The sequence below is a fragment of the Canis lupus genome, chromosome 26 (assembly GCF_048164855.1).
Source record: "Canis lupus baileyi chromosome 26, mCanLup2.hap1, whole genome shotgun sequence".
NCBI lineage: Eukaryota > Metazoa > Chordata > Mammalia > Carnivora > Canidae > Canis > Canis lupus.
In genome coordinates this window covers 21,385,894-21,411,367 of record NC_132863.1, presented here as the reverse complement: position 1 = coordinate 21,411,367, position 25,474 = coordinate 21,385,894, and the positions used below count along the sequence as shown (strand labels likewise).

General features: G+C 45.0%; 1 protein-coding gene across 5 annotated transcripts; it reads right to left on the bottom strand.

Annotated features, from left to right (window-relative positions):
• Window positions 1-1,290: 1,290 nt before the first annotated feature.
• LOC140618211 (signal-regulatory protein beta-1-like) lies at window positions 1,291-24,743 on the bottom strand. Of its 5 annotated transcripts, XM_072800330.1 has the most exons (9): window positions 24,403-24,743; window positions 23,009-23,085; window positions 21,801-21,877; window positions 17,626-17,937; window positions 16,440-16,760; window positions 12,902-13,210; window positions 8,546-8,872; window positions 8,322-8,431; window positions 1,291-1,918 (listed from the first exon to the last, which is right to left on the bottom strand). In XM_072800330.1, exons 4-8 carry the CDS (start codon window positions 17,912-17,914, stop codon window positions 8,325-8,327), a joined length of 1,353 nt encoding a protein of 450 aa, XP_072656431.1. In that variant the 5' UTR covers window positions 17,915-17,937; window positions 21,801-21,877; window positions 23,009-23,085; window positions 24,403-24,743; the 3' UTR covers window positions 1,291-1,918; window positions 8,322-8,324. The 5 variants fall into 5 exon arrangements, with proteins under 5 accessions (XP_072656431.1, XP_072656432.1, XP_072656429.1 ...); XM_072800331.1 differs by lacking the exons at window positions 21,801-21,877; window positions 23,009-23,085; window positions 24,403-24,743 and adding an exon at window positions 20,572-20,952; XM_072800328.1 differs by lacking the exons at window positions 21,801-21,877; window positions 23,009-23,085; window positions 24,403-24,743 and adding an exon at window positions 19,602-20,465.
• Between the last annotated feature and the right edge of the window lie 731 nt (window positions 24,744-25,474).

The window sequence follows — 25,474 nt, the reverse complement described above, 5'->3', positions numbered from 1 at the left end:
GCAAAATATCCAGTGAGAAGTGATTGGTTGAACCAACTGTGCTGCATTCCTATGAGGATGTATTATTCAGCAATAAAAAGGAATAATGTATTTACATGTGCACAGCTTGTAAGTTTCCAAAGGCATTATGTTACATTAATCAAATCAATATCAAAATGTCACATACTGTGTGACTCCACTGACACAATATTCTTGAAGTTATAGAGAACAGATTGGCATGTGCAGGACGTTTGGAGTGATGGGGCTGGTTGTCCCTAAGAAAGGGTAGCACAAGGGTAACCTCTGTGGCCATAGAATTGTTCTGTACCCCGAATACGGTGGTGGTTATACAAAATATACATGAGCAGACTGACACAAACAAAGCTGGGCATGTTACACAAGATTGAGACACTTGACGTAATGAGCACTGGGTGTTGCATGTAACAAGTGAATCACTAAGTTCTACCCCTGAAACTAATACTACACTCCATGTGAACTAACTTTAACTTAAATAAAATCTTGGGGCGGGGGGAAGGATTGTGCTATAAAACACAATGTCATTGCCATTATAATGTGGACACTGACTATGATGTTGTCTAAAATTAAAATACTAAAGTGGTGGGGTAGAAATACATACATGTGGTGTGGGGTCAGGAGTAACAGAGCATTGTATCCCCATCATCCACAGTGGAAGTGACTGTATAACGCCTTTGAGTGAAAAGTCTAGAAGTAAGAATAGAAGCATGCTCTATGCGTTCTGACTATAGAATCTAGAAGAATCAGTTAAAAATAATCAAAGGAGTGGGAAATGGCTGCCCCTAAGAGGTAGCAAATAGTGGGAGGTAGGGAAACTCCAGTTTTCATATGTAGATTGTATAGAACTATTTACCTCTTGAAGCATGTGCGTATGTAACTATAAGGAAGGAAGGTAAAAACTAATCTAGGTGAGTCAATTGATGTTATAAGAGTTACACATAAGAGAATGTCCACACTATGAGCATTAGTATGAGTGTGATAAGCTTGGATAAGTTCTATGCTCAAAACTTATTTACATTCATATACAGAAGTCCCAAACCCACTGCAAACAGTAATACTAATTTTTAAGGATTCCATAAATGAGAAAGTATTAAAAATAGCTCTAAGTAGGGATACATAAGACCGTCATGGGGTCCAAAATTCTTCTTAAACTGGTGAACTAAAAGTCATCAAACAAAACCTAAATTGAGCTACCTCATGTCTGTGAGTGGCAAAAATCAGCATTGAAAAGATATTAATTTGCTCACATGAATATACAAAGTCAATGCAATTGAATCATAATTGTAAAAGGGTTTTTAATGAAAGTTGACAAAGTGATTCTAAAATGCATCTGGGGTGAGAAGAGACATAGAAGTTCTGAGCAACAGGACAAGGTGGGAAGGTTTGCCCCAAAGAGGTATGGAAACTTATTAAAAAGCTACTCTAATTAAGACAAAGCAGTTAAAAAAAATACATTTTGCATTAGCAAAACTCTCATTGCTGCTTGTACATGTTCTTCAGTTCGTTGGGAGAGTTCTGGTCATATCTTTTTTTTAAAAAAAACTTATTTATTTACTTGAGACAGAGAGCAGAGCGAGCAAGAGAGAACATGAGTGGGGAAGAAGGCGAGGGAGAAGCAGGCTCCCCACAGAGAGAGAATCCAACAGGAGGGCTTGATCCCAGGATTCTAGGATCATGACCTGAGCTGAAGGCAGAAGCTTAACTGACTGAGCCACCCAGGCACCCCCGGTCAAATCTTTCATGCAGTTAAAAATGCGACTATCTTCTTGCTATTTTGTTGTTACAGCTTTTTAAATATTCTCTCTCAGGCGCTGGCAAACTTTTTGTTAGAAGGTCGGACAGTAAATGCTTCATGCTTATAGGCCATCAGTCTGGGCTGCAATCACTTCTCTCTGATTTCAGCCTGAAAGAAGCCACAGATAATAAATCTGACAAACAGGCAGCTGTCACTTGCCCACCTCTGTCCCAAATGCAAGTCCTTATTAAATTCACTTTGCAAACATTTTCTCCTAGTCGGTAACTTTCCTTTTCTTTTTATTAACAGTATCTTTCAAAGAATAAAAGTTTTAAAGTTTTATGAAGTCAAATGGCTCAATATTTTCCTTTATAGATTGTCTTCCCCCTGTCTTATCTATAAAGTCCCTGCTAACCCAAGACCAAAAAGATTATTTTTGGTTTTTTTTATCCCTATCTATGGTTTCTTCTATAAGCTTCATAGTTTTAGGTTTTAAATTTAAGTCTATGATCTATCTGTTTGTATTAATTTGTTCTTAGTACTTTTGTGTAAGTTGTTCAGTAATACTGATATTAGGTGATTTTTTAAGACAATTAAATTTTGTGTATGCTATAAGGAAATGGTCAATATTTTCTTTTTTAGCAAGACCCATCTATTTGCTGTCTACAAGAGACTCATTTTAGACATAAGGTCACCTACATCCTGAAAATAAAAGGTTGGAGAACGATTTACCATTCAAATGGTCCTCAAAAGAAAGCAGGGGGAGCAATCTTCATATCAGATAAATTAAAGTTTATCCCAAAGACTGTAGGAAGAGAGGAAGAGGAACACTATATCATACTTAAAGGATCTATCCAACAAGAGGACCTAACAATCATGAATATTTATGCCCCAAATGCAGGAGCTGCCAAGTATATCAATCAATTAATAACCAAAGTTAAGACATACTTAGATAATAATACACTTATACATGGAGACTTGAACACGGTGCTTTCTACAATTGATAGATATTCTAAACACAACATTTCCAAAAAAAACAAGAGCTTTAAATAATACACTGGACCAGATGGATTTCACAGATAGTTACAGAACTTTACATCCAAATGCAGTTGAATACACATTCTTCTCAAGTGCACATGGAACTTAAACCACATACTGGGTCACAAATCAGGTCTTAACCGATACCAAAAGATTGGGATCGTCCTCTGCATATTTTCAGACCATAATGCTTTGAAACTAGAACTAAACCACAAGAAGTTTGGAAGGATTTAGAACACGTGGAGGTTAAAGACCATCCTGCGAAAAGATGAAAGGGTCAACCAGGAAATTAGAGGAGAATTAAAAAGATTCATGGAAACTAATGAGAATGAAGATACAACCGTTCCAAATCTTTGGGATACAGCAAAAGCAGTCCCAAGGGAGAAATACATCGCAATACAAGCATCCATCCAAAAACTGGAAAGAACTCAAATACAAAAGCTAACTTTGCACCTAAAGGAGCTGGAGAAGGAACAGCAAATAAAACCTTCACCCAGAAATATCAGAAAGGGAGACAGAACATGAAAGACTCCTAACTCTGGGAAACGAACTAGGGGTGGTACAAGGGGAGGTGGGCGGGGGGTGGGGGTGACTGGGTGACGGGCACTGAGGTGGGCACTTGACGAATGAGCACTGGGTATTATTCTATATATTGGCAAATTGAACACCAACAAAAAGGGGATCCCTGGGTGGCGCAGCCGTTTAGCGCCTGCCTTTGGCCCAGGGCGCGATCCTGGAAACCCGGGATCGAATCCCACATCGGGCTCCCGGTGCATGGAGCCTGCTTCTCCCTCTGCCTATGTCTCTGCCTCTCTCTCTCTCTGTGTGACTATCATAAGTGAATTTTAAAAAATAAAATAAATAAAAATTTTTTAAAAAGAACACCAATAAAAAATAAATTTATATTTTTAAAAAAAACCTTCACCCAGCAGAAGAAGAGAGTTAATAAAGATTCGAGCAGAACTCAATGAAATAGAGACAAGAAGAACTGTGGAACATATTAACAAAACCAGGAGTTGGTTCTTTGAAAGAATTAATAAGATAGATAAACCATTAGCTAGCCTTATTAAAAACAAAAGAGAAAAAACTCAAATTAATAAAACCATGAATGAGAAAGGAGAGATCACCACCAATACCAAAGATATACAAACAATTTTAAAGACTTATTATGAGCAGCTATACGCCAATAAATTAGGCAATCTAGAAGAAATGGACGCATTTCTGGAAAACCACAAACTACCAAAACTGGAACAGGAAGAAATAGAAAACCTAAACAGGCCAATAACCAGGGAGGAAATTGAAGCAGTCATCAAAAACCTCCCAAGACACAAAAGTCCAGGGCCAGATGGCTTCCCAGGGGGAATTCTATCAAACGTTTAAAGAAGAAACCATACCTATTCTACTAAAGCTGTTTGGAAAGATAGAAAGAGATGGAGTACTTCCAAACTCATTCTATGAGGCCAGCATCACCTTAATTCCAAAACCAGACAAAGACCCCACCAAAAAGGAGAATTATAGACCAATATCCCTGATGAACACGGATGCAAAAATTCTCAGCAAGATACTAGCCAATAGGATCCAATTAAGAAGATCCATTAAGAAGATGATTCACCATGACCAAGTGGGATTTATCCCCGGGATGCAAGGCTGGTTCAACACTCGTAAAGCAATGTGATAGATTACATCAACAAGAGAAAAAACAAGAACCATATGATCCTCTCAATAGATGCAGAGAAAGCATTTGACAAAATACAGCATCCATTCCTGATCAAAACTCCCCAGAGTGTAGGGATAGAGGGAACATTCCTCAGCATCTTAAAAGCCATCTACAAAAAGCCCACAGCAAATATCATTCTCAATGGGGAAACACTGGGAGCCTTTCCCCTAAGATCAGAAACAAGACAGGGATGTCCAGTCTAACCACTGCTATTCAACATAGTACTAGAAGTCCTAGCCTCAGCAATCAGGCAACAAAAAGAAATAAAAGGCATCAAATTGGCAAAGAAGAAGCCAAACTCTCCCTCTTCGCAGATGACATGATACTGTACGTAGAAAACCCAAAAGACTCCACCCCAAGATTGCTAGACCTCATACAGCAATTCGGCAGTGTGGCAGGATACAAAGTCAATGCCCAGAAACCAGTGGCATTTCTATACACAAACAATGAGACTGAAGAAAGAGAAATTAAGGAGTCAATCCCATTTACAATTGCACCCAAAAGCATAAGATACCTAAGAATAAACCTAACCAAAGAGATAAAGGATCTATACCCTAAAAACTACAGAACACTTGTGAAAGAAATTGAGGAAGACACAAAGAGATGGAAAAATATTCCATGCTCATGGATTGGAAGAATTAATATTGTGAAAATGTCAATGCTACCCAGGGCAATTCACACATTTGATAGGGATGCAATCCCTATCAAAATGCCATGGACTTCCTTCAGAGAGTTGGAACAAATCGTCTTAAGATTTGTGTGGAATCAGAAAAGACCCCGAATAGCCAGAGGAATATTTTAAAAAGAAAACCATAGCTGGGGGGGCATCACAATACCAGATTTCAGGTTGTACTACAAAGTTGTGGTCATCAATACAGTGTGGTACTAGCACAAAAACAGACACATAGATCAATGGAACAGAATAAAGAATCCAGAAGTGGACCCTCAACTTTATGGTCAACTAATATTCAACAAAGCAGGAAAGACTATTCACTGGAAAAAGGACAGTCTCTTCAATAAATGGTGCTGGAAATATTGGACATCCACATGCAGAAGAATGAAACTAGACCACTCTCTTGCACCATACACAAAGATAAACTCAAAATGGATAAAAGATCTAAATGTGAGATAAGATTCCATCAAAATCCTAGAGGAGAACACAGGCAACAGCCTTTTTGAACTTGGCCACAGCAACTTCTTGCAAGATACATCCATGAAGGTGAGAGAAACAAAAGCAAAAATGAATTATTGGGACTTCGTCAATATAAGAAGCTTCTGCACAGCAAAAGAAACAGTCAACAAAACTAAAAGACAACCTACAGAATGGGAGAAGATATTTGCAAATGACCTATCAGATAAAGGGCTAGTATCCAAGATCTATAAAGAACTTATTAAACTCAACAGCAAAGAAACAAACAATCCAATCATGTAATGGGCAAAAGACATGAACAGAAATCTCACAGAGGAAGACATAGACATGGCCAACACGCACATAAGAAAATGCTCCGCATCACTGGACATCAGGGAAATATAAATCAAAACCACAATGAGATACCACCTCACACCAGTGAGAATGGGGAAAATTAACAAGGCAGGAAACCACAAATGTTGGAGAGGATGCGGAGAAAAGGGAACCCTCTTACACTGTTGGTGGGAATGTGAACTGGTGCAGCCACTCTGGAAAACTGTGTGGAGGTTCCTCAAAGAGTTAAAAATAGACCTGCCCTACGACCCAGCAATTGCACTGCTGGGGATTTACCCCAAAGATACAGATGCAGTGAAACGCTGGGACACCTGCACCCCAATGTTCATAGCAGCAATGTCCACAATAGCCAAACTGTGGGAGGAGCCTCAGTGTCCATCGAAAGATGAATGGATACAGAAGCTGTGGTCTATGTATATAATGGAATGTTACTCAGCCATTAGAAACGACAAATACCCATTATTTGCTTCGATGTGGATGGACCTGGAGGGTATTATGCTGAGTGAAATAAGTCAATCAGAGAAGGACAAACATTATATGTTCTCATTCATTTGGGGAATATAAAAATTAATGAAAGGGAATAAAGGGAAAGGAGAGAAAATGAGTGAAAATATCAGTGAGGGTGACAAAGCATGTGAGACACCTAACTCTGGGAAACGAACAAGGGATGGTGAAGGGGAGGTGGGCGGGGGGTTGGGGTGACTGGGTGATGGGCACTGAGGGGGGCACTTGGCGGGATGAGCACTGGGTGTTATGGTATATGTTGGCAAATTGAACTCCAATAAAAAAATTTTTAAGGTTTTTCTTTTTTAAAAAAACATATGAATATCTATTGTTTCATCATCATTTGTTGAAAAGATCCTTTCCACACTGAATTGCTTTGGCACCTCTGTCAAAAATCACTTGGCCAGATAAATATTGTGTGTGGGTCTATTTCTTCATTTTCTAGATGCCACAGGAAATTTTATTTTTAAGATATTTTTAAAATTTTTATTATTAAAGTTTCATACAGTGCTGTATTAGTTTTATATGTACAACATAGTAATTTGAAAGTTCTATGCATTATGTAATGTTCATCAAAGTAAGTGTAATCACCATCTATCACCACATTATTCCAATACTATTGATTGTATTCCCCTGTCATTCCCATGACTTATAGGGCAGGGAAGCTTTGACAGAGATAGAGAAGTAGCTCATAGCAGTAAGACCTCATAAAAAGAACCACACATTTATGGAGTAGTTTGTTATATGGCAAAAGCAGCTGTGCTGATCAGTGAGTGCTGGATAATTTATCCCAATGGGAGAAAAAACACAAGATCCTTACCATTTATAATGCACAGACACACACACACACAGCTCAGAAGAATAAAGCTAGATCAAAGGTATAAATGGAAAGAGCAAAACTTCATCAAAAATTAAAAGCTTTTTTTTTTTTTTTTTTGTATTACAAAAGCTCTCAAAGGATACTAACACTGTTGCTGTGTGGACCACAGCAAAGGAGCAAGAGGGACTCTCCCTCCCATGTAAGCCCATGGAAACAGAAAGAAAAATGCTGGTTGCAAACTGTATTACCCAAACAGCAGATAGAGCTTTCATAATATTCTATGAAGAATCCCTAAGTTGTATCATATTCTTATAACAGAGAGCTATAGAGCTGTGGAAAATTGATAAAATCAAGCAATGTACTGTAGAGCATGCAGGTATAGTTTAGGGAAATCAATCATTCATTCACTCATTCATTCTTTCTTGTATTAATTCCCGAAATACTTCTTGAGCACTATGTGGCAGGCACTCTGCATGTCTGGACTCAGGGTGAAGATCAGAAAAAACACCTCTACTCCCTACTCCCCAGCCTCTCTGTATGAGTTCTGAGCTCTCCCACACCCATGTTCATCTTTGCCACTATTTAGAGCCTCCCAGTCCCTCGATGGGCTCCATTAATAGTTTTAGTAATACTTTCCTTATTCATTCCAAAAACGAGTCCTATGAAAACTGACATATATACAGTATATGGGGGACTCTTTGGAGTTTGGAGCTCAAAGCTTTGACCTTCATCCCAACTCCACACCTTGTAACCCCACCCCAGATTCAAAGACACTTCATTCAAAAACTTTCAAAGCCAAGATGTACAAACTCAGGATGCGTGGGAGCTGGAAGCCTCTGAGATTTCCAAAAACATTTAGAGAAAACAAGAGCATTCCCAACATTTTTGTAAGACTATATCCCCCTGGTATGTGCTGTGTGAAATAGTGGGCTCACCTTGGACTCCTCTGGACAGTCCATGATGGTGACATGACCTTCTCCCTATGTACTAAGGCCTGCCCCCAACTCACCTGTTATAGGTTCTGTCGCCTGCAGATGTAGGTGACTATGAAACTCATCACCAGCAGTACCTTGAAGCCCAGAAGGAAAGCCACAAAGAGAATGACAGGCATCTCTGGACCTAAGTACCAATGGACAGAAGGAGACAGCAAATGGGGCTCCGTGAGTTTAAATACCTCACTCCACTCAGGAGACAAGGTGACCCAGTAGCTCAAAGCAGTAGAGGTGAGCTTACTTGAGCTTCCAATGGGCTTGTATGTGCCATGGGCTGCTGTGGACAATATGAGCTTGGCCTGGATGGGAGGCTGTGCCTCATGTTGCACCTTACAGGTGAGCACCCGCTCAGACTCCTGCCTGGACACATTCACCAAATACAAGCTTTCCATGGTGTAGGTTCCATCACCATTCCGCTTGGATGTGAGTTGCTCAGCTCCCTTGAACATATGACAGTTGTCTATCCAGGTGAGATGTACACTCTGTGGGTAGAATCTCTGCACGTGGCAGGTAATAGCCACCAAGCCCAAGGAGGGTGAAGACTGAGACACTGTCACTGTAGGAGAAACTGACACAGCCCAGATAAAGCAGACAATTACTATAGGAAATCCACTGTGAGAGTCTGGGGGCTCCTAACATGGGTAATCTGCTCAGGGCTTGCCCCAGAGGAGGATTCAGGTATCTGTTAACAGGTGCATGCATGAGTAAATGATGTCTGAATGAGAGTGTGCATTGAGTGAATGCATGCTTGATGCATAGGTGGATAGAGGAATGCATGGATGAAAGAATGATGAGATTGAGGAAAGTCATCAAAATCTCTCTGTTTTTTCCCCCACTTTGGCTATGAAATATGCAAAGATAAGTATTAAATTCCATTTAATAACCTACAAGTTCCTCTCTCTCTCTCTCGAATAAATAAAGAAAATCTTAAAAACCTCTCTCTCTCTCTCTCATGAATAAATAAATAACATCTTAAAAAAAAAAGAACTTAAAAAAGGGGCAGCCCTGGTGGCTCAGCGGTTTAGCGCCGCCTTCAGCCTGGGGCCTGATCTTGAAGACCCAGGATCGAGTCCCACATCGGGCTCCCTGCATAGAGCCTGCTCTCTCTCGCCTGTGTGTCTCTTCTCTCTCTCTCTCATGAATAAATAAAATCTTTTTTTAAAAAAAGAACTTAATAACCTACAAGTTAGTTGCCTTACTCTGTGACTTGATAATTCTAAGATTTGAAGATTCACAGATTCTACATGGTTATGAATCCAAGATACTGAGATTTTGCATAGGAAGGAGAAGGGGGGCAGCCCCAGTGGCGCAGCAGTTTAGCGCCGCCTGCAGCCCAGGTCCTGATCCTGGAGACCTTGGATCGGGCTCTCTGCATGGAGCCTGCTTGTGTCTCTGACACTCTCTCTCTCTCTGTGTCTCTATGAATACATAAATAAATTAAAAATCTTTTTAAAAATTTTAAAAAAAGGAAGGAGAAGGGTTTACATAGGGTTTGGAGAGGTTTAGTAACTTTCCCAAGGTCACAAGGGAGCAAGACACAGTATGTTTTACCATGATGCTGATCTAACACCCCAACTTTAAGACTATATGCATTTGTGATTCTTGTCTTCTGAAATTACATTCTATGACTTCTAGAATTCCTTTCAACTGATTTTTAGCTGTGCAGTAGAATGTAATCATAATGAAGAAAATCTGGAAGATTTTTAAATTCTATTAAATGTTATATATTTCAGTAGAATTCATATGAACACAAAAGCATGGTAGAGTGTAACCTAAACCAAGGGCAAGGAGATCCAGGTTGTGGTCCCCACAGTGAAACCACAGCCAAATGCAAGAGCTTGTGTGAGTCACTTTCCCTCTGTCTCTGGAATTCTTTTTTTTTTTTTTTGTCTCTGGAATTCTTAAATTATGCAATAGCCCAAGGTCAGATCATGTCTTACAGATCTAGTTAAGATAGATTTCACCCCTTGGTCTAGGGTAGAGAGAGTAACTCCTTAGGTAGTGCAAAACAAAGAACAAGGAGCATCTAACCCCCAAATATCCTTTTTCCATAATCAACCCAGCTAGCTCTATAAAATTCTGTCAGAGTTATTTAATGGATGGACAGCCAAGGCAGGTAAACACCCCAGGAGGTCTCTATCTGTACTCAGCATTTCCCCTTTGCAGGGATGATTCCCAAGCAAAGAAGTGGAGCCGGAGAAGGAATCAGGCCTAGTAACTGGGGTGATGTCCAGGAAGGATAGGCCAAGGTAAGGTACCCCCAAGCAAGTGTTATGGACTGTGGAAGTCAAAGGAGGGAGAGGCCCAAATGCCAATTCTAGCTGCCAGTGAGTTCTCCTGGCTGTGTGGTCCCCCAGCAGTATTAGGAAGACAGAGACCCAGACACAGGAGATGATCACTGCTTCCACACACAGAACAGCAGTGCATATGATATCTCCTCTAATCCTCACAGAATCAAATGAGCTAAACACGGAAGGGTACTTGGTATCAGAAAGCAACAACAAAAAGCCACTATAAGGAATCTATACAAAATGGGCCACAATTTCATAGAATTTGTCAAGGAAGAGTTGGTTGAAATTTCATCTTGAAAAACATTTCAGTGATAAAACTAATTTTATTTAATTTGTTTTCATTAAATGTAAAATATAAGCACACCTGTGCACCAACTCTTAGAAGGAACAGGTGTTGGGAGTGTAAGAAGGTAAATATACTTTTTCCCAAAACCTTATACTACAGTACCAACAAATCCATATAGTATCTACAGATATCACATTCACAGCACCATCATTAAAAGTAATTGAAAAATTACGTGAAAGCATTTGAATGTTCTACCAATTTTCACAGGGGCCTCTTTCAAAGTGTCCTCTTTTGAAGTGCCAATGGAATCATGAGCATCATGGATCTTTTTCTTCTTTTTCCATCTTGAAGCACTCAGAGGCTTTGCCTGTGATCCCAGCAGTTTCCCCACATCATTGGCATCAACTTCTTGAAATACAACTTTTGCAAGAACTCTGATTTCACTTTGCAAGGAATGCAGATTCTTTCTGCACAGTGTGGTCTCTTGTTTGCCACACTTCAATCAAAGCAATGCTGATCTCCAACAGAGGGTCTCTGAGCTCCACACCACCTACACCTTGCTGCCCTATCTCAGGGCAGCCAAGCTGGGAGGTGCCTCATACCTCCTGCAACTCCCACAACACTTCCCAGATTCTCCGTCTTGGGCTTTCTCCATGACCATGAAATGACACCCAAACCCAAACCATGCAAGCACATCCCAACTTCCTTACCCCACCCAGGGACAATCCTGAGGAACAGTCTACGCAGGTCCTGAGAGGGTCCCAGTGCTGTTGAGCCTCAGTTGTCCACAGGGGCACCCATTCAATAACTCACCCTCTCTTGGGTGTCCCATTGTCCCTGTCTGATGCTCCCCATCCCTTGTCCCAACCTGTGCCTCTGTGGATCATTTCCCAAATGCCTGCACCCAGACCTGTTTTGAGGCTCTGTTTTCAGGGGAGCCCAGATAAAGATGCCCACAATGGCATTTCCCTGATGGGAAACCTAACAGAGATGCAGCCAGTGTTAAGCAGCCAGAGGTTTGAGGGGGGGCTAATTTTATAAGTAATTATTCATTTGTGAATATTTGTATTTTCTATGATTTTTGCTTTTCTATATATGTGTTCAGCTTCAAGGAAATTATATAATAAATACTCAGATAAGGAGGACCCCCCTGAATGATCATTTTCCTGCTTTACACTCAAAGATAGGAGTGGGAGAGCCTAAGTAACTAAGCAGGCGATCCCACAGATGGTAAAAAGCAGCTAGAAGCCTGAATTCATATGAAAGGTCTCTCACTCACCAGCTTTACAACCTGGGGCAGACTTTACTTCTTTGAACCTCAATTTGCTTGTGTAAGTCACCAATATAGTGAGCACAAACAGTATAGGGCAGTGACACAAACTTAATAAGTGAACCCACACGAATGTGCCTTAATGACTGTGTGCTATGCTCATTTGAAGTGTTAATAACAATATTTTTATTCATATAAAATGATGTCTTTATTGCCATGATAATAGCAAAAATATTGAGGAAAATATTTTGTACACTTAAAAGTCCTACACACATTTAAGGAATTATTTTCTGCTGTGCAACCTTGGACCACTCACTTGCCTTCTCTGGGCTTTAGAGTTGTCATAAACAATGGGATGAGAGCTATAATTCCTTCTAAGCATGATACACACAACCTCACTGAATTTATAGACCTGCCAAGCACTGGTTCAGGCCAGGAAAATCAACAACAAAAATCAGATGAAAAAAAGACTTTTATGTCCACTCCATATAAAACAATAATAATAAAAATATGAAGTTCCTGAAAGATACTCTTCTCCATTTTACAGATGAGGAAACTGAGTCCAGAGAAGTGCCACTCTGAGTGATTCATATAAGCAAGGCCTGTGTTATGTACTTAACAGGTATTATATCACTGAATCCTTGCCACAACCAAGTGAGGGCTGTACCATTTTCAGAGGAGGAAATGGAGGCAGAGACATGCACAGCCCAACTCTGCACTGACCCACCTGAGCCGAGAGAATATTCTTACCACGGAGGTACTGGTCCAGGCTGATGGTTTTCTGGAAGAGTAGTGTGGACTTGTGATTGACATGGCACTGGACAAAGGAGAGCACGTCATCAGCCTGCAGCGGGACGAGCACTCTGCTGGTCACATTGTACGTGTCTCTGCTGAGGTGGACATGGGTCTGCCACTTGGGGAGCTTGTGGTTCTTCTTAAGCCAGGTCACAGTAACGTGACGTGAGGGGAATCCGGAGGACATGTAGGTCAGCTGGATGTTCGTGCCGGGCTCTGATCGCTGGAGGGGGCCTTGCAGGGAGTAAGAGTGGGTGCTCTGGCCTGCAGGGAGAGACCCCTCCCGTGAGAGGCACAGAGGTGCCCAGATGCCTGGAGCACAGCAGCGGGTATGGGGCTGACTCCCACCCACACCTCCCAGCAAACACCCACATCGCTGAATTCTTGCTTTCCAGCTCGGCTAACTCACCAGGTTCTCCCTGCAACCCTAGGAGTAGGGACTGTTACTATCTCCATTTTACAGGTGAAGAAACTAAATAAGGCCCAGACAGGCTAGGTAACCTCTCCATGGTCCTCAGCCAGCCAGTGACAGAGCCAGGGTTCTTAGCCAGGCAGTCTGGCCCCGGGGTCTGTGTCTGTGGTCACAGATCTGTGGTCACAGGTCACAGGCCTCAGGTCTGTCTTCCATCCCCAGAAAGAGTATAGCAGCTCCATGCTCAAGGCCCAGATCATATAAAAGCAGGTGGTACAGAGAATAGGTTAGGAGCATAGGCTATGAGGTCACATCCAACCCAGGTTTGCATTCCTGGCCCCTCCACTGGCTTAGCCTGGGCAACTTGGCTCTCTAAGACTCAGCTTCCCCATCTGCAAACTGGGGAGCATTCTTAATTTTTAGCCGGTAAATTAAGTAAAGTAACTAGAGTAGAATATAGTGATCACATAGTGATCATTCCATAAATGATCCTATCATCATCCTATACTCACAAGAACCATCTGAGAAATTGTTGTTTATTTCTAATGTTAGAGAAAGAAAAGGCTCAGAGAGGGTTAGTGACTTGCCCACGGGCCTCACAGCAAACAGCATCCATATTCCAAATCAAGGCTTGTGACTTCATGTCATGGGCTCTTTCTGTTACAGGCCTTTACTTTCCTACTATTGGTACCATCATGAACAGTGAACTTCAATATTTTACTTCTTGCAGCAGGCTTTGGGTTGGGCACCCTGGAGACTGCAAGCAGTCGTGACACAGCACCCTTTGTGAGCCTCATTGTTCAGTTGCCAAGCAGGGGCCAAGGAAAGGAATCCCTGGCAGGTCCCGCGAGGCAGGTGCCACAGCTGTCAGGGCACAGATGAGGAACTGAACCCAGGACACAGATGGCTGGTGGCAGCTCTGTGGTGGAACACCGATCAGCTTAGCTCCAGAGTCTGGCCACCTCCAAACACAAGATCCAGAATCTGCTTCAGAGGAGTGAGAGTCCCATCACTGAGGAGAGGTGTAAGCAAACAGAGCCCCATAGCAGGAGGGCCCCGGGGCTAAGTGCCACTGTGGGGACCAAACCATGTGCCTGGTCGTGGGGGGCGGGGGGCATTCAGGGAGAAGGAAATACCAGAAACAGAGCATGTGAGACTGAGATTTGAGAGGAGCAGTGAGATCACGCTGAGGCCCTTATTCTCAGGCAGGAGGCGGAGAAAAATAGGAAAGAGCATATCGACGGGTATGACCCCAGCTCAGACGGCTGAGATCTCGCTCCTCTGCTGCCCGTCCTGTCATGTGCCAGCCAAGCCATGGAGGGCCTGGGGGACAGGGTCAGCGCCCTACAGGTGTCAGCCAACACGTCAACGGAGGCCCGAGGTGGGGATGCTGAAGCTGCGCGGGTCCCAAGGTCCTCTCACACATAACAGAAAGGGGGCCCCAACCCTGGAAAAGGCAGGAGGAGAGACGGCCAGGCCGAAGCTGGAGTGAGCCAGTGGAGAAGGGAGTCAGAAAGAAATACCGAGGGGGGCCCTTGACGGGATGAGCACTGGGCGTTATTCTGTATGTCGGCAAATTGAACACCAATAAAAAATAAATTTATTATTAAAAAAAAAAAAAAGAAAGGAAGAACTGACGCTGGCCTCCCAAGAGCAAAGACCAGTTTGGACGTTCCCACCCAGATCTGCGTGTCCCACTGGGCGAACGTTTCTCTTATTCGTGCCGGGCAACAACCGAAAAGGACCCGGAGAAACTGAACGGGGCGTGGGACGTCTCCCCTCGCCTGGGAGCAGGCCGGCCCGCGGGGACGCGGGGACGCGGGGGCGCACACCGCGGTCTGGCCAGCCACGCCCCCCAGCACCCCACCTTCGCGGGCAGCAGCGGGGGCCGAGACCCGCGCACGCGGCAGCCGCCTCCCCGCTTCCCCGCTTGCCCCGGCCCTGGAGGCTGTGGGTCGGCCCGCCGGGCCAGTCATTCCTTCTCCCGAGCTGAAGGAGGCAGCCCCAAGGTTGGTCCCGCCGCGTGCGCTTCTCGGGAGGAACTGCTAGCAGGCAGCTCCCCCTAGTGGACAAAGGCATCCGCGGCCACAAAGGACAGGAGGTGGGGAGGAGGGAGGGAGGGGGGTAGGATGGGGAGGGGGAGGGGGTTAGGAAGGGGAGGGGGGAGGGGTTTAGGATGGGATGGAGGGAGGGGGTTAGGATGGGGTGGAGGGAGGGGGTTAGGACGGGGAGGGTGGAGGGGGTTAGGACGGGGAGGGGGGAGGGGGTTAGGACGGGGAGGGGGGAGGGGGTTAGGATGGGGAGGGGGGAGGGGGTTAGGACAGGGAGGGGGGAGGGTAGAAAGAGGAAGAGGAGGAGATGGTAGGAGGAAAGAGAAAGGACAGAGAGACAGAGAACACTGGATAGTAGAGAGGAGAGTCTTGCTCCAGCATCCATTCTGTTTCCCAGCTAAGGGAGTGAAGAATTCTGGCCTCTCTTTAAAATTGACTCCCAGAAACTTTCAGCTGAACCAGTCTTGATTAAAAGCCTTCCAAAAAACAAACAAAAACCACAAAAAACTTCAATAATAAATCAAGAAAGAAAGAAAGAAAGAAAGAGAGAGAGAGAGAGAGAAAGAAAGAAAGAAAGAAAGAAAGAGAAAGAAAGAAAGAAAGAAAGAAAGAAAGAAAGAAAGAAAGAAAGAAAGAAAGAAAGAAAGAAAAAGAAAGAAAGAAAGAAAAGAAAGAAAGGCCTTCTTGGAAGAGATCTTGGCACCCAGCAGTCCACAGTCTCTGCCGTTTCCTGCAGTCAAGCATTAAGGCAGAGAAATTCCTACCTGAGAAGTGCCTAGTATTGGAAAAGGAAAGTCCTGCTCCTTCTTGGTGGGAGTGTGGGGGAAGAAGAGGGTGTGGAGTTTAGGGTGAATGACTAAGAGTTTTGTCACCAGCCCAAGGCATCCTCCCTTCCTTCACCTTCATCCGATGCTTCCCTGAGTCCTGGACCTACTACTGCCTGCACCCTAGTCCGAGGGTAGGTGGGAGTGTTCATGCCTGACACCACCTAGCCACGCCACCTGCAGAGCCAGCAAGAGATGGAACCCACCTTTTCCCAACCTGGGCGCCTGGGCATGCAGGGTGATATTGGCTTGGACTGGGGGCTGCTCATCCTGGACCACCCAGCAAGCAAACTCACTCCCATTCAGCGTGGCCTCTGCCTGCCATGTGTGCTCCAGAGAGTAGGTCCCATCTGGGTTTCTCGTGACCTGTGGGGACTCCACCTCCTGGACCTTGTGTCTGTTCTCCATCCAGATGAGACGTAGGGGGGAGGGGTAGAAGTGGCTCACGTGGCAAGTGAGATTCACTCTCTGATGCACGTGGATGTGCGTCCTAGAGGTCTTGGTGCTGATCTTCAGGGTGGGGACAACTAGACAAACAGAAACATCTGTTGAAATTACCCCTGCCTGCCCAGCCTGTTCCTTCTCCCAGGAACCCACCACAAGACCTCCCACTCTCTCCTCGGTTACTTTTTTTTTTTTTTTAATTTTTATTTATTTATGATAGTCACACACAGATAGAGAGAGAGAGGCAGAGACACAGGCAGAGGGAGAAGCAGGCTCCATGCACCGGGAGCCCGACGTGGGATTCGATCCCGAGTCTCCAGGATCGCGCCCTGGGCCAAAGGCAGGCGCCAAACCGCTGCGCCACCCAGGGATCCCTACTTTTTTTTTTAAGAAATAATATTTTCTTGTATCCTCAATGTAAGGCAAATAAAGTGAAATGTTACTGTTCATTAAAAATGGGTAGGGGGGATCCCTGGGTGGCGCAGTGGTTTAGCGCCTGCCTTTGGCCCAGGGCGCGATCCTGGAGACCCGGGATCGAGTCCCACGTCGGGCTCCCAGTGCGTGGAGCCTGCTTCTCCCTCTGCCTGTGTCTCTGCCTCTCTCTCTCTCACTGTGTGTCTATCATAAAAAAAAAAAATAAAAAATAAAAAATAAAAAAATTTTTTAAAAATGGGTAGGGTGTCTGGTATATCAGTTTTTGTATGTTTGAAATAGTTCACCTCATGAAATGTAATTTTACAAATGAGTAAAATATGATGCCCACAAGGACAGGGATTTAACTTTATTGCTGTATCCCCAGCACCTACAATAATGCCTGGCACACGGTAGACATTCACTACTGGTTGAACAAATAAGATATTTTTTAAGGGACGCCTGGGTGGCTCAGTGGTTGAGCATTTGCCTTCTGCTCAGGTCGTGACCCCGCGCCGCCACCTACTGCACCCCCACCTTGGAGCACTTGGGAGAGATTCATGGTCTTTCGCAGAGGCTCTTTCAGCGCCGTGTAGGTGACTTCACAGGTGATCCCCAATAAGATATCTTGGTGGGCCAGTGTCACCCACACCTTACTGGTGATAGAATAGTTGCCTTTGTCATTAATCACCAGGTACTGAGCTGAGGCTGGATGCTCGTCTCTGCCCTTCTTCCAGGTGACATTGAAGTCCCAGGAGCTAAAGGGGCCAGCAGTACAGTTGAAAGGCACCGGATTTCCTGGGGTTGTCCTCTGAGATGGGCCCATCAGAGAGATGAAGGGCTGCCCAGCTATGAAAGAGAGCTTGTGACCACACAGAACAGGATGCATACGACACTCAATGGCCCTTGAGGGCTGCCCATGGCACGTCAGGCCTTGTGGGCTTAACTACGCACTGTGTCTCGTTCCAGCCATGGGGAGCATAAAACGGAAGATTACAAGTAAACAAGCAAATATGTCATTAAAACTGGGGCTCAGCTTCAGGGAAATGTGAAGTGCAAGGTAAAAAAAGTGCCAGAAGGCTTATTCTAGAAGAGAATGTAGAAGGCTTCCTGAAGAAGGTGACATTTCGAGCTGAACCTGAGGGATGGATAGGAGGCAGCCATGAGAAAGGGCAAAGGAAGAATGTTCTAGAAAGTGGGAACAGCCTTGGAAGAATACCTTGGAAGGAAGAGCTTGGTGGGCTTGAGAGGCTGAGAGAACCAAGCATCATGAACTGAGAGGTCCACATGGGGAAGAGCCTGTGGTACAGGGTGATGCCTCTGACTCTATTCTGAGTGTGACGGGAAGCCATTGGAGATTGTGAACGCAAGGGCAGGTGGCCTCATAGACATGGTTTAGAAGGAAACTGGTTGCTGTGTGGAGGATGGAAGGGAGGATGGCAGGATGGGAGTAGGGACACCAGTAAGGAGGCAGCACAGGCCTGCCTGGATCAGGGTGGTGGGTAATGGGGGGACCCGAGACCCATGTGACAGATACAGCCAGCAGGACTTGGTGACTGAAAAGGTCTGTCCTCCACTATGGGGGACACCGTGGATTATGGGGAAATGTCTCCCAGGCTTTTCTCTTGGACATCAGGTGGATGGTTCTGGTTTTGGGGAGAGAGGTGGTGAGGACTTGAGATTTCCCTCTTGGACATCAGTGTGAAGTCGAAAGCCACCTGGGGCAGAGACGTTTGGCCCTCCTAATCAGGTCCTTCAATGTGCACATCTCATTGGCATCTACCCTCTGCTTGCTCACCTCCAGGGATGGGGAGCTCTCTCTACCTGAGGCAGTATTGCCCATCCTCTTCTAGCCTAGCATCTGCATCCTAGTGTCATCCCAGGACAACTGCAGAACTAGATTCTCTTCCCCCTCCAGGCACTCTGAACACCCAAGAAACTGATCAGAAGTCTTAGAATGAAGCTGCACATCTACAAACCATCTTCCTCCCCGTGGAAGATGGGGGAATTCATCCCAGAAAAGGAGACAGAGACAACGAGGTTTAGTGACCTGTACAGGATCATCCAGCCTGCTGCGGGCTAAGAAGGAATGTCAGGCAGATCTATCTGATTGAGAGTCCTGTACTCTTCCCGCAACGCCAGAGATACCAACACTCGAGGGCCCTCTAACTCTGTCTCTCTGGCCCTCTTGCCCTCTCTGACCTAGGTCTGCTAGCCACTCAGACCAGAGCTGACATCAGGGAGCCCGGGTGGGAGGTGGACTCTTTTTCTCTCCCTGTGCTTCCTCAGTCTCTAGCCCTCGTGTCCTCCTGACCCCCAACCTCCCACCACCTTCATTTCCTACCATGTCTACAGTGAGGAAAGGATACAAACAAACACCTTGTCGTAGGCAAAGGGCTAAGCTAAGTCCTCTAGGGCCCAGACCCCTGCAACACAAGACAGCTGCGTTTAGGGATTCCCCAGGGCCTCCCTGCCAGCTCTGAGGGTGTCTTTGGGCAGCACCCAGGACTTACCTGTGAGTCCCAGCAGAAGGGTGGGCAGCAGGGTGCCCAGGGCCTGCCCACGTGTAGTGGCCATGGTGAGGAGGCTCAGTGTCCCAGGTCCGTGCTGGGCACCAACCCTGGATGACTCTGAATGAGCCTGGAAGCTACTGCTTGGTCTCCCAACAGTTGAGGACCAGTCACACACTTCCTGGACACATGCCCACTCAGAGTCTGGAGCAGTGGCTTGAGCCACAGAGAGAGAAGTGGTCTCTGTGGCCCAGGCCTCCTTTCTAAGCCCAAACTCCCAAGCCTGGGGCCTGTAGCCAGGGAGATGTCTGCTACTTTTAGCCTGGGTGCTGACTATCCCTGAAGCCGCATGAGCGGCAGTGGGAGGAGGCCGGACTCCACCCTGAGTTTAGAGCCACAGAGCTCCCTGGGATGTGCGGAGCGTCCTCGACACTGAACAAATGTGACTAATGGCCTGCTCTGCCCAGCCCACTATGCCTCCTGGGTCTACAGAATGGGTTGGATAAAGTGAGCTGGGACATATGCAACCAAATAAAACCAAGGAAAGGGCACAGACGGAAACCCAGTTTCACTAGGCTGGCGCAGTGTGGTGGGGCTTCTCCTGGTGCCCAGAATGATCTAGCAGGCTCTGAGTTGGGGGAAGCCAAATGTTAAATACAGCTACCAAGACCCTGGTCTCTCCCCTTGGCCACTCCCCACCCCCTTATGCTACTAGATTTGGCTTCCCAATGGCTAGCTCTGACATGTATACTTATTCGTTCTTGATCCCTTTTCCCAACGAACAATGATTGGCAGTGAGGATTGCTGTCTTTCCTTCATTGCTGTCACCAGCCTCTAGCAATGTGCTGGGCACATGGTAGGGACTCAATAATAATAAATGGGACCAGGTACCTTCTCAGGGCTAATAAAAAGTGGCAAAAACTGGCTGGGCCCCCAGCCATCTCACTGCCCCCATGCTGTCTGTTTCACCTACCCAGCTGTGGAGAGAGTGGTTAGCCTTGGGGAGACTGCCTTGGAATCTCTCCCTTTGTCACCTCAGCCAGGCATGGCATCCCCCCAAATATAGCTCCTAGGGATGGGGTGCCTGCAGGAAGGAGAAGTAAGCTTTTCCTCCTCCAGGTTTCTCCTGAGGCCAACCACCAGTGGGCTTCCTACACTAAAAGGAGAAAAAGGAAGTGAAAAGATATGGGGCAGTGGAGGTACAGCCCGCACTTCCCCCCTGTGGACTGGCTGGGAGCCAGGTCCTCAGAGAGCCCCCAGGAAGGAGGATGGCTAAGCTCAGAGTGTCCTGTCAGCAGCCTGCTCACAAGGGTCCCAGAAACAAGAGATTGAAGCATGGACTCTGAGGGCAGAGCTGCAGAGCTGGATCAGACCGGGCAGGAGAGACAGCTGTGCTGTGGGCACCCCCATTCCACACACACATGCATGCCCACACATGCGCATGCCCACATGCACATGCACTCCCCACACCCACATGCACGTGCATTCCCTACACACATACACACACATGCATGCCCACACGAACGTGCACTCCCACAGGGCCCTCAGAAGGACTCACATCTGGGACCCGATTAGGGACTGGATGAGGAACAAAAGGACCACTTTGCCTCCAACCCTTCCAGATCTCACAGCAGAGATTTGGGGGCTGCGCTGGTGGTGGGGAGGGAAGGAGTAGTGTTGGCCCTGTGCTGGATGTATTGTTGGCATCTGGAAACAGCTTTGATGGGGCTAGGCTTTAGACAGGGCCTAACACAGAAGAGCTTTTTCATAAGAGTTTGATGAAATGATTCATCTGTGGCCACCCATTCTTTCAACTCTCCTAGAGCATCTTCCGGCAAGTGTCCAGAAATGTGGGCTTTGCCTAAGAGATGGAGAGGCAAGCAGAAGAAATGTGACAGAGCTAGGCTGGAAGCAGGGCTCAGAGAATAAATAAAACTAGTGTAGGCCAGGACCCCTGCCAAGTTCAGCAGCTCAATGAAGTAGTTGCACCAGTCACAGGACCTTGGTCAAACCCGAGCTTCAGTTTCCTAACATGTAGCAAGAGGCTAGTGATATTTATCTGTGACTGAGTCTTGTGTATATAATGTCTGAAGTCCTGAGCATAAGATAAAAGCTAAATAAATGTGAGCTTCCATCCTGAGAAGTGCGACCCAGTCCCAATACCTCTTAGGCTTCTTCCACCTGTTAACTCCTCCTACTCACCTTTCTGCTCTTATCACAGCTCTCTCAGTGGAAAGACAGTGAGAGCCACAGGGAGCTTTAGATTTCTAGTATCCATGCTGAAAAAGTAAAAAGAAACATGAAATTAATTTTAACTACTATATTTTAACTCAACATCTGAAATCCTATCATTTCAAAAAGTAAACGCTATAAAAATACTGTGATGTTTACACTTTTTTCTTTAGTCTCTGAAAATTTCAACAAAATGAAATGTAGTCTTACCAAAAAATAAAGTTGTGTTTAATAAAGAAACCACTTCAGTTTTTAAATTTAAATTTCAATTAATTAGAATTAGATGCAATTAAAAATTCAGTTCCTCCACCTGCATTTTGCCCCATGCAAAAGAATGAAACTGGACTGCTTTCTCATCCTATACACAATAAAACCTCCAAATGTATTAAAGATCTAAATATGACACCTGAAATCACAAAACTTCTTAAAGAAAACACAGATCAATAATATCTCGGACATTGGCCTTACTAACATTTTTTTCGATATGTTTCCTGGGGCAAGGAAAACAGAAGAAAAAATAAACTCTTGTGGCTACATCAAAATAAAAGGTTTTTGCACAGGAAAGGAAACCATCAACAAAACGACAAGCCAACCTACCAAACGGGAGAAGTTATTTGCAAAAGGTGTACCCAATAAGGGATTATTATTCAAATATATAAATAACTTCTACAACTCAACACCAAAAAAACCTCTCCAACCTGATTTTAAAATGGGCAGAAGACCTGAATAAACATTTTTCCAAAGAAGACATGCAGTTGGCCAACAGACACATGCTCAGCATCACTCACCATCAGGGAACTGCAAATCAAAATCACAATGAGGTATCACTTCACACCTGTCAGAATGACCAGAATCAAAAAGATAAGAAACAATAAGTGTTGCTGAGGATGGGAAGGAAAAGGAACCCTCGTGCACTGTTGGTGGGAATGCATATTAGTGCAGCCACTGTGGAAAACAATATGGAGGTCCGTCAAAAAATTGAAAATAGAACCCTATGATCCAGTAATTCCACTACTGGGTATTTATCCAAAGAAAATGAAAACAGTAATTTGAAAAGATATATGTATCCCTATATTATTGCAATATTTACAATAGCCAAGATAGAGATATAACCTAAATATCCACCCATAGATAGAGAAGATATTATATATATACACACACAATGGAATATTACTCACCCCTAAAAGAAGAGGAAATCTGGCCGTTTGCAACAACATGGATAGAGCTAGACAGTATAATGGTAAGTGAAGTAAGTCTGAAAGAGAAAGGCAAATACCATATGATTTCATGCATATGTGGAATTTAAGAAACAAAGCAAATGAACAAACTAAGAAAAAAAGAGACAAGCAAACAAAACTCCAGACTCTTGAATATAGAAAGCAAACTGATAGTTCCCAAGGGGAGAATGGGTGGGAGGATGAGTGAGATAGGTGATGGGGATTAGGAGTACACTTATCATTATGAGCAATGAGTAATGTATAGTATTGCTGAATCATTATATTGCACACCCAAAACTCATATAATACCATATGTTTACTTCAATTTTAAAATATGTGTGTGTGTGTGTATATATATATTTTTTTAAATACATTTTATAAATATGTATATATTTTTTTTAATTCACTTCCTTTGTGGCACTGGCCACATTTCAAATGCTCAGTAGCCACATGTAGCCAGTGGTTGCCATTTTGGACAGTACTGTCTTGGGTGAAACATTCCTTCCTTAGGAAAGCCATCTTTACCCTGATGTTCAACCCCCCCCCACACACACACACACACACAAATTTGGGTACTTCTCTAGCATAGCACTTTTCACCGATCTAATTTATTTTATAACTTGCAATTAGTTGCATAATTTCCTTTATTAAACTGTAAGCTCTGTGAGGGCAGTGCCCATGTTTTTGTTTACCACTGTGAATAAGTGCCGGAGGCATGGTAGGTGCTCAATGAATGTTTGTTGGTTGGATGAACGAATGTTTGGATAAACAAACAAGAAAGGATGTGTGCTCTGGGGGTAAGGAAAAGGAGGAGGCACTGCTAATGAGAAAGCATAGAAGGCTTCCTGGAGGAAGTGACTTTGTCCCCAAGGGCCCTGTTCTTCCCTTAGTCTTCAATCATGCCACCTGCAAGAAAGGAAGGGACTGGCAACACCAGGCTGGGGCTCTAAGGGGTATAACCGTGGGCAATCTGCCTATGAAGGGCAGCTGAAGCTGGATGTCTTGAGGAGAAGTGGGAGATTAGAATCCTCTCTGGGGTTGCCTGAGGAGTGCCAAGGTAACCACAAGGCTCAGCCAAGCTGGACCTTGTGCCCATTGGGCAAGGCTGTGCGAGGGGAGCCACACCAATCTTCTTGATTCCAGTGACAGCAGGAAGTGGATCTCAAACAATTTGCAAGTACAATGTCTTATGGATGGAAGGCCCCAAGAGAATAATGCATCATGAGTGTGGACCCGAGCCCTGGCCTAATGGGCTGAAGAGTCAGAGAGACAGAACCTAGTTCCTCAGAAAAGAGACAACAGTGATCCCTAAAATCCAACCCCGTCTTGCAAGGATCCATCACCATTCCCCCTACCTCATCTTCTCAGATGAGGCTTAGATTCAGCCTAGACAAGCCACTCCTGTCACCCTGCTGCTCCTCCAAAAATGTGTGTCTCCCAAGACGGTGATCCATCTCCTTGAGGACAGGAACCACTGTCCACTTGCTCCATGTCTGAGTCTTCAGTACCTAGCACAGCACCTGACACATGTTTGCTAAATGATTTCATTTCATTATGAGTTTTCTCATTCCCACAACAGCTCTTTATAGAGCACCAATTACATGCCAGGAGCCAGCAAGCCGCTGAGCAAGTGAGCAGTGAGCACTTGCTCACTTGGTCTCCACCCTCCATTCTCAGGAAGCTATGTTCTAGAAGGGAGCCTAAAAATAAAAGAACAAGTATGCACCATCATTTCAGGGAGGGTTAACTGATATGAAAGACTGCATGGGAAAACCTCGGGGGGGGGGGTGGTGGTGGAGGGAGATGCATGTGAACTGAGACCTGAATGAAGGGAAGCCACGGGCCCATCTTGGAGAAAAGAGCTGCAGAGAAGGACTCAGCATGCAAGGTGGGTGTGAGCTGGGTGCAGCTGGTTGACAGCAGGTCATCAAACAGGAGCAGGGGGAGGGGGACAAATGGTCATGGCAGAAACCACAAGGCCTTGTCTCATGGGCTGTGGTAAAGAGGTTGGATTACAATTGTATGCAATGCATCAATAGGCTGAGGGCAGAGGTGTGATAAGATCTGATTTGTAAGTACTCGCAGGTGGCTGGGAGCGGGGTAGGAGGGTCAGGGTGGCGGGAGAGGAGGGTGGTATGGGGAGTGGAGGAGGTAAAGCAAGAGGCCACTGTAGCTGTGGAGTCTGGAGCTTGGGGGAGAGACAAGGATAGTGGGGAGGGGGAGATAGACATTTGCAAAGTGTCAGCAGGTGAAGGGTTTCCATACTGCATGAGGTAGGGGCAATTGGGAAAAAATGGAGAGGACGGAGAGGGGGAGGGTCCCAGGGCTGGGGTTGTGATCTGGGCTCTGCTACCAGTTTGCAGGGTGACCTTGGGCCACCTCTCTGGGCCTCAGATTCTACAACTGGACTTGGAGAGGTTTGAGTCA

What these genes read in the sequence shown, in the direction of transcription:
- LOC140618211 (XM_072800328.1), bottom strand. Translation starts at nt 19,665, where the DNA reads ATGGCCACTACACGTGGGCAGGCCCTGGGCACCCTGCTGCCCACCCTT. An exon ending in CCTTCTGCTGGGACTCACAG is followed by an intron (nt 17,938 to 19,601) that starts GTAAGTCCTGGG and finishes TCTCTTTCATAG; the next exon opens with CTGGGCAGCCCTTCATCTCT. An exon ending in TCTCTCCCAAGTGCTCCAAG is followed by an intron (nt 16,761 to 17,625) that starts GTGGGGGTGCAG and finishes CTGTTTGTCTAG; the next exon opens with TTGTCCCCACCCTGAAGATC.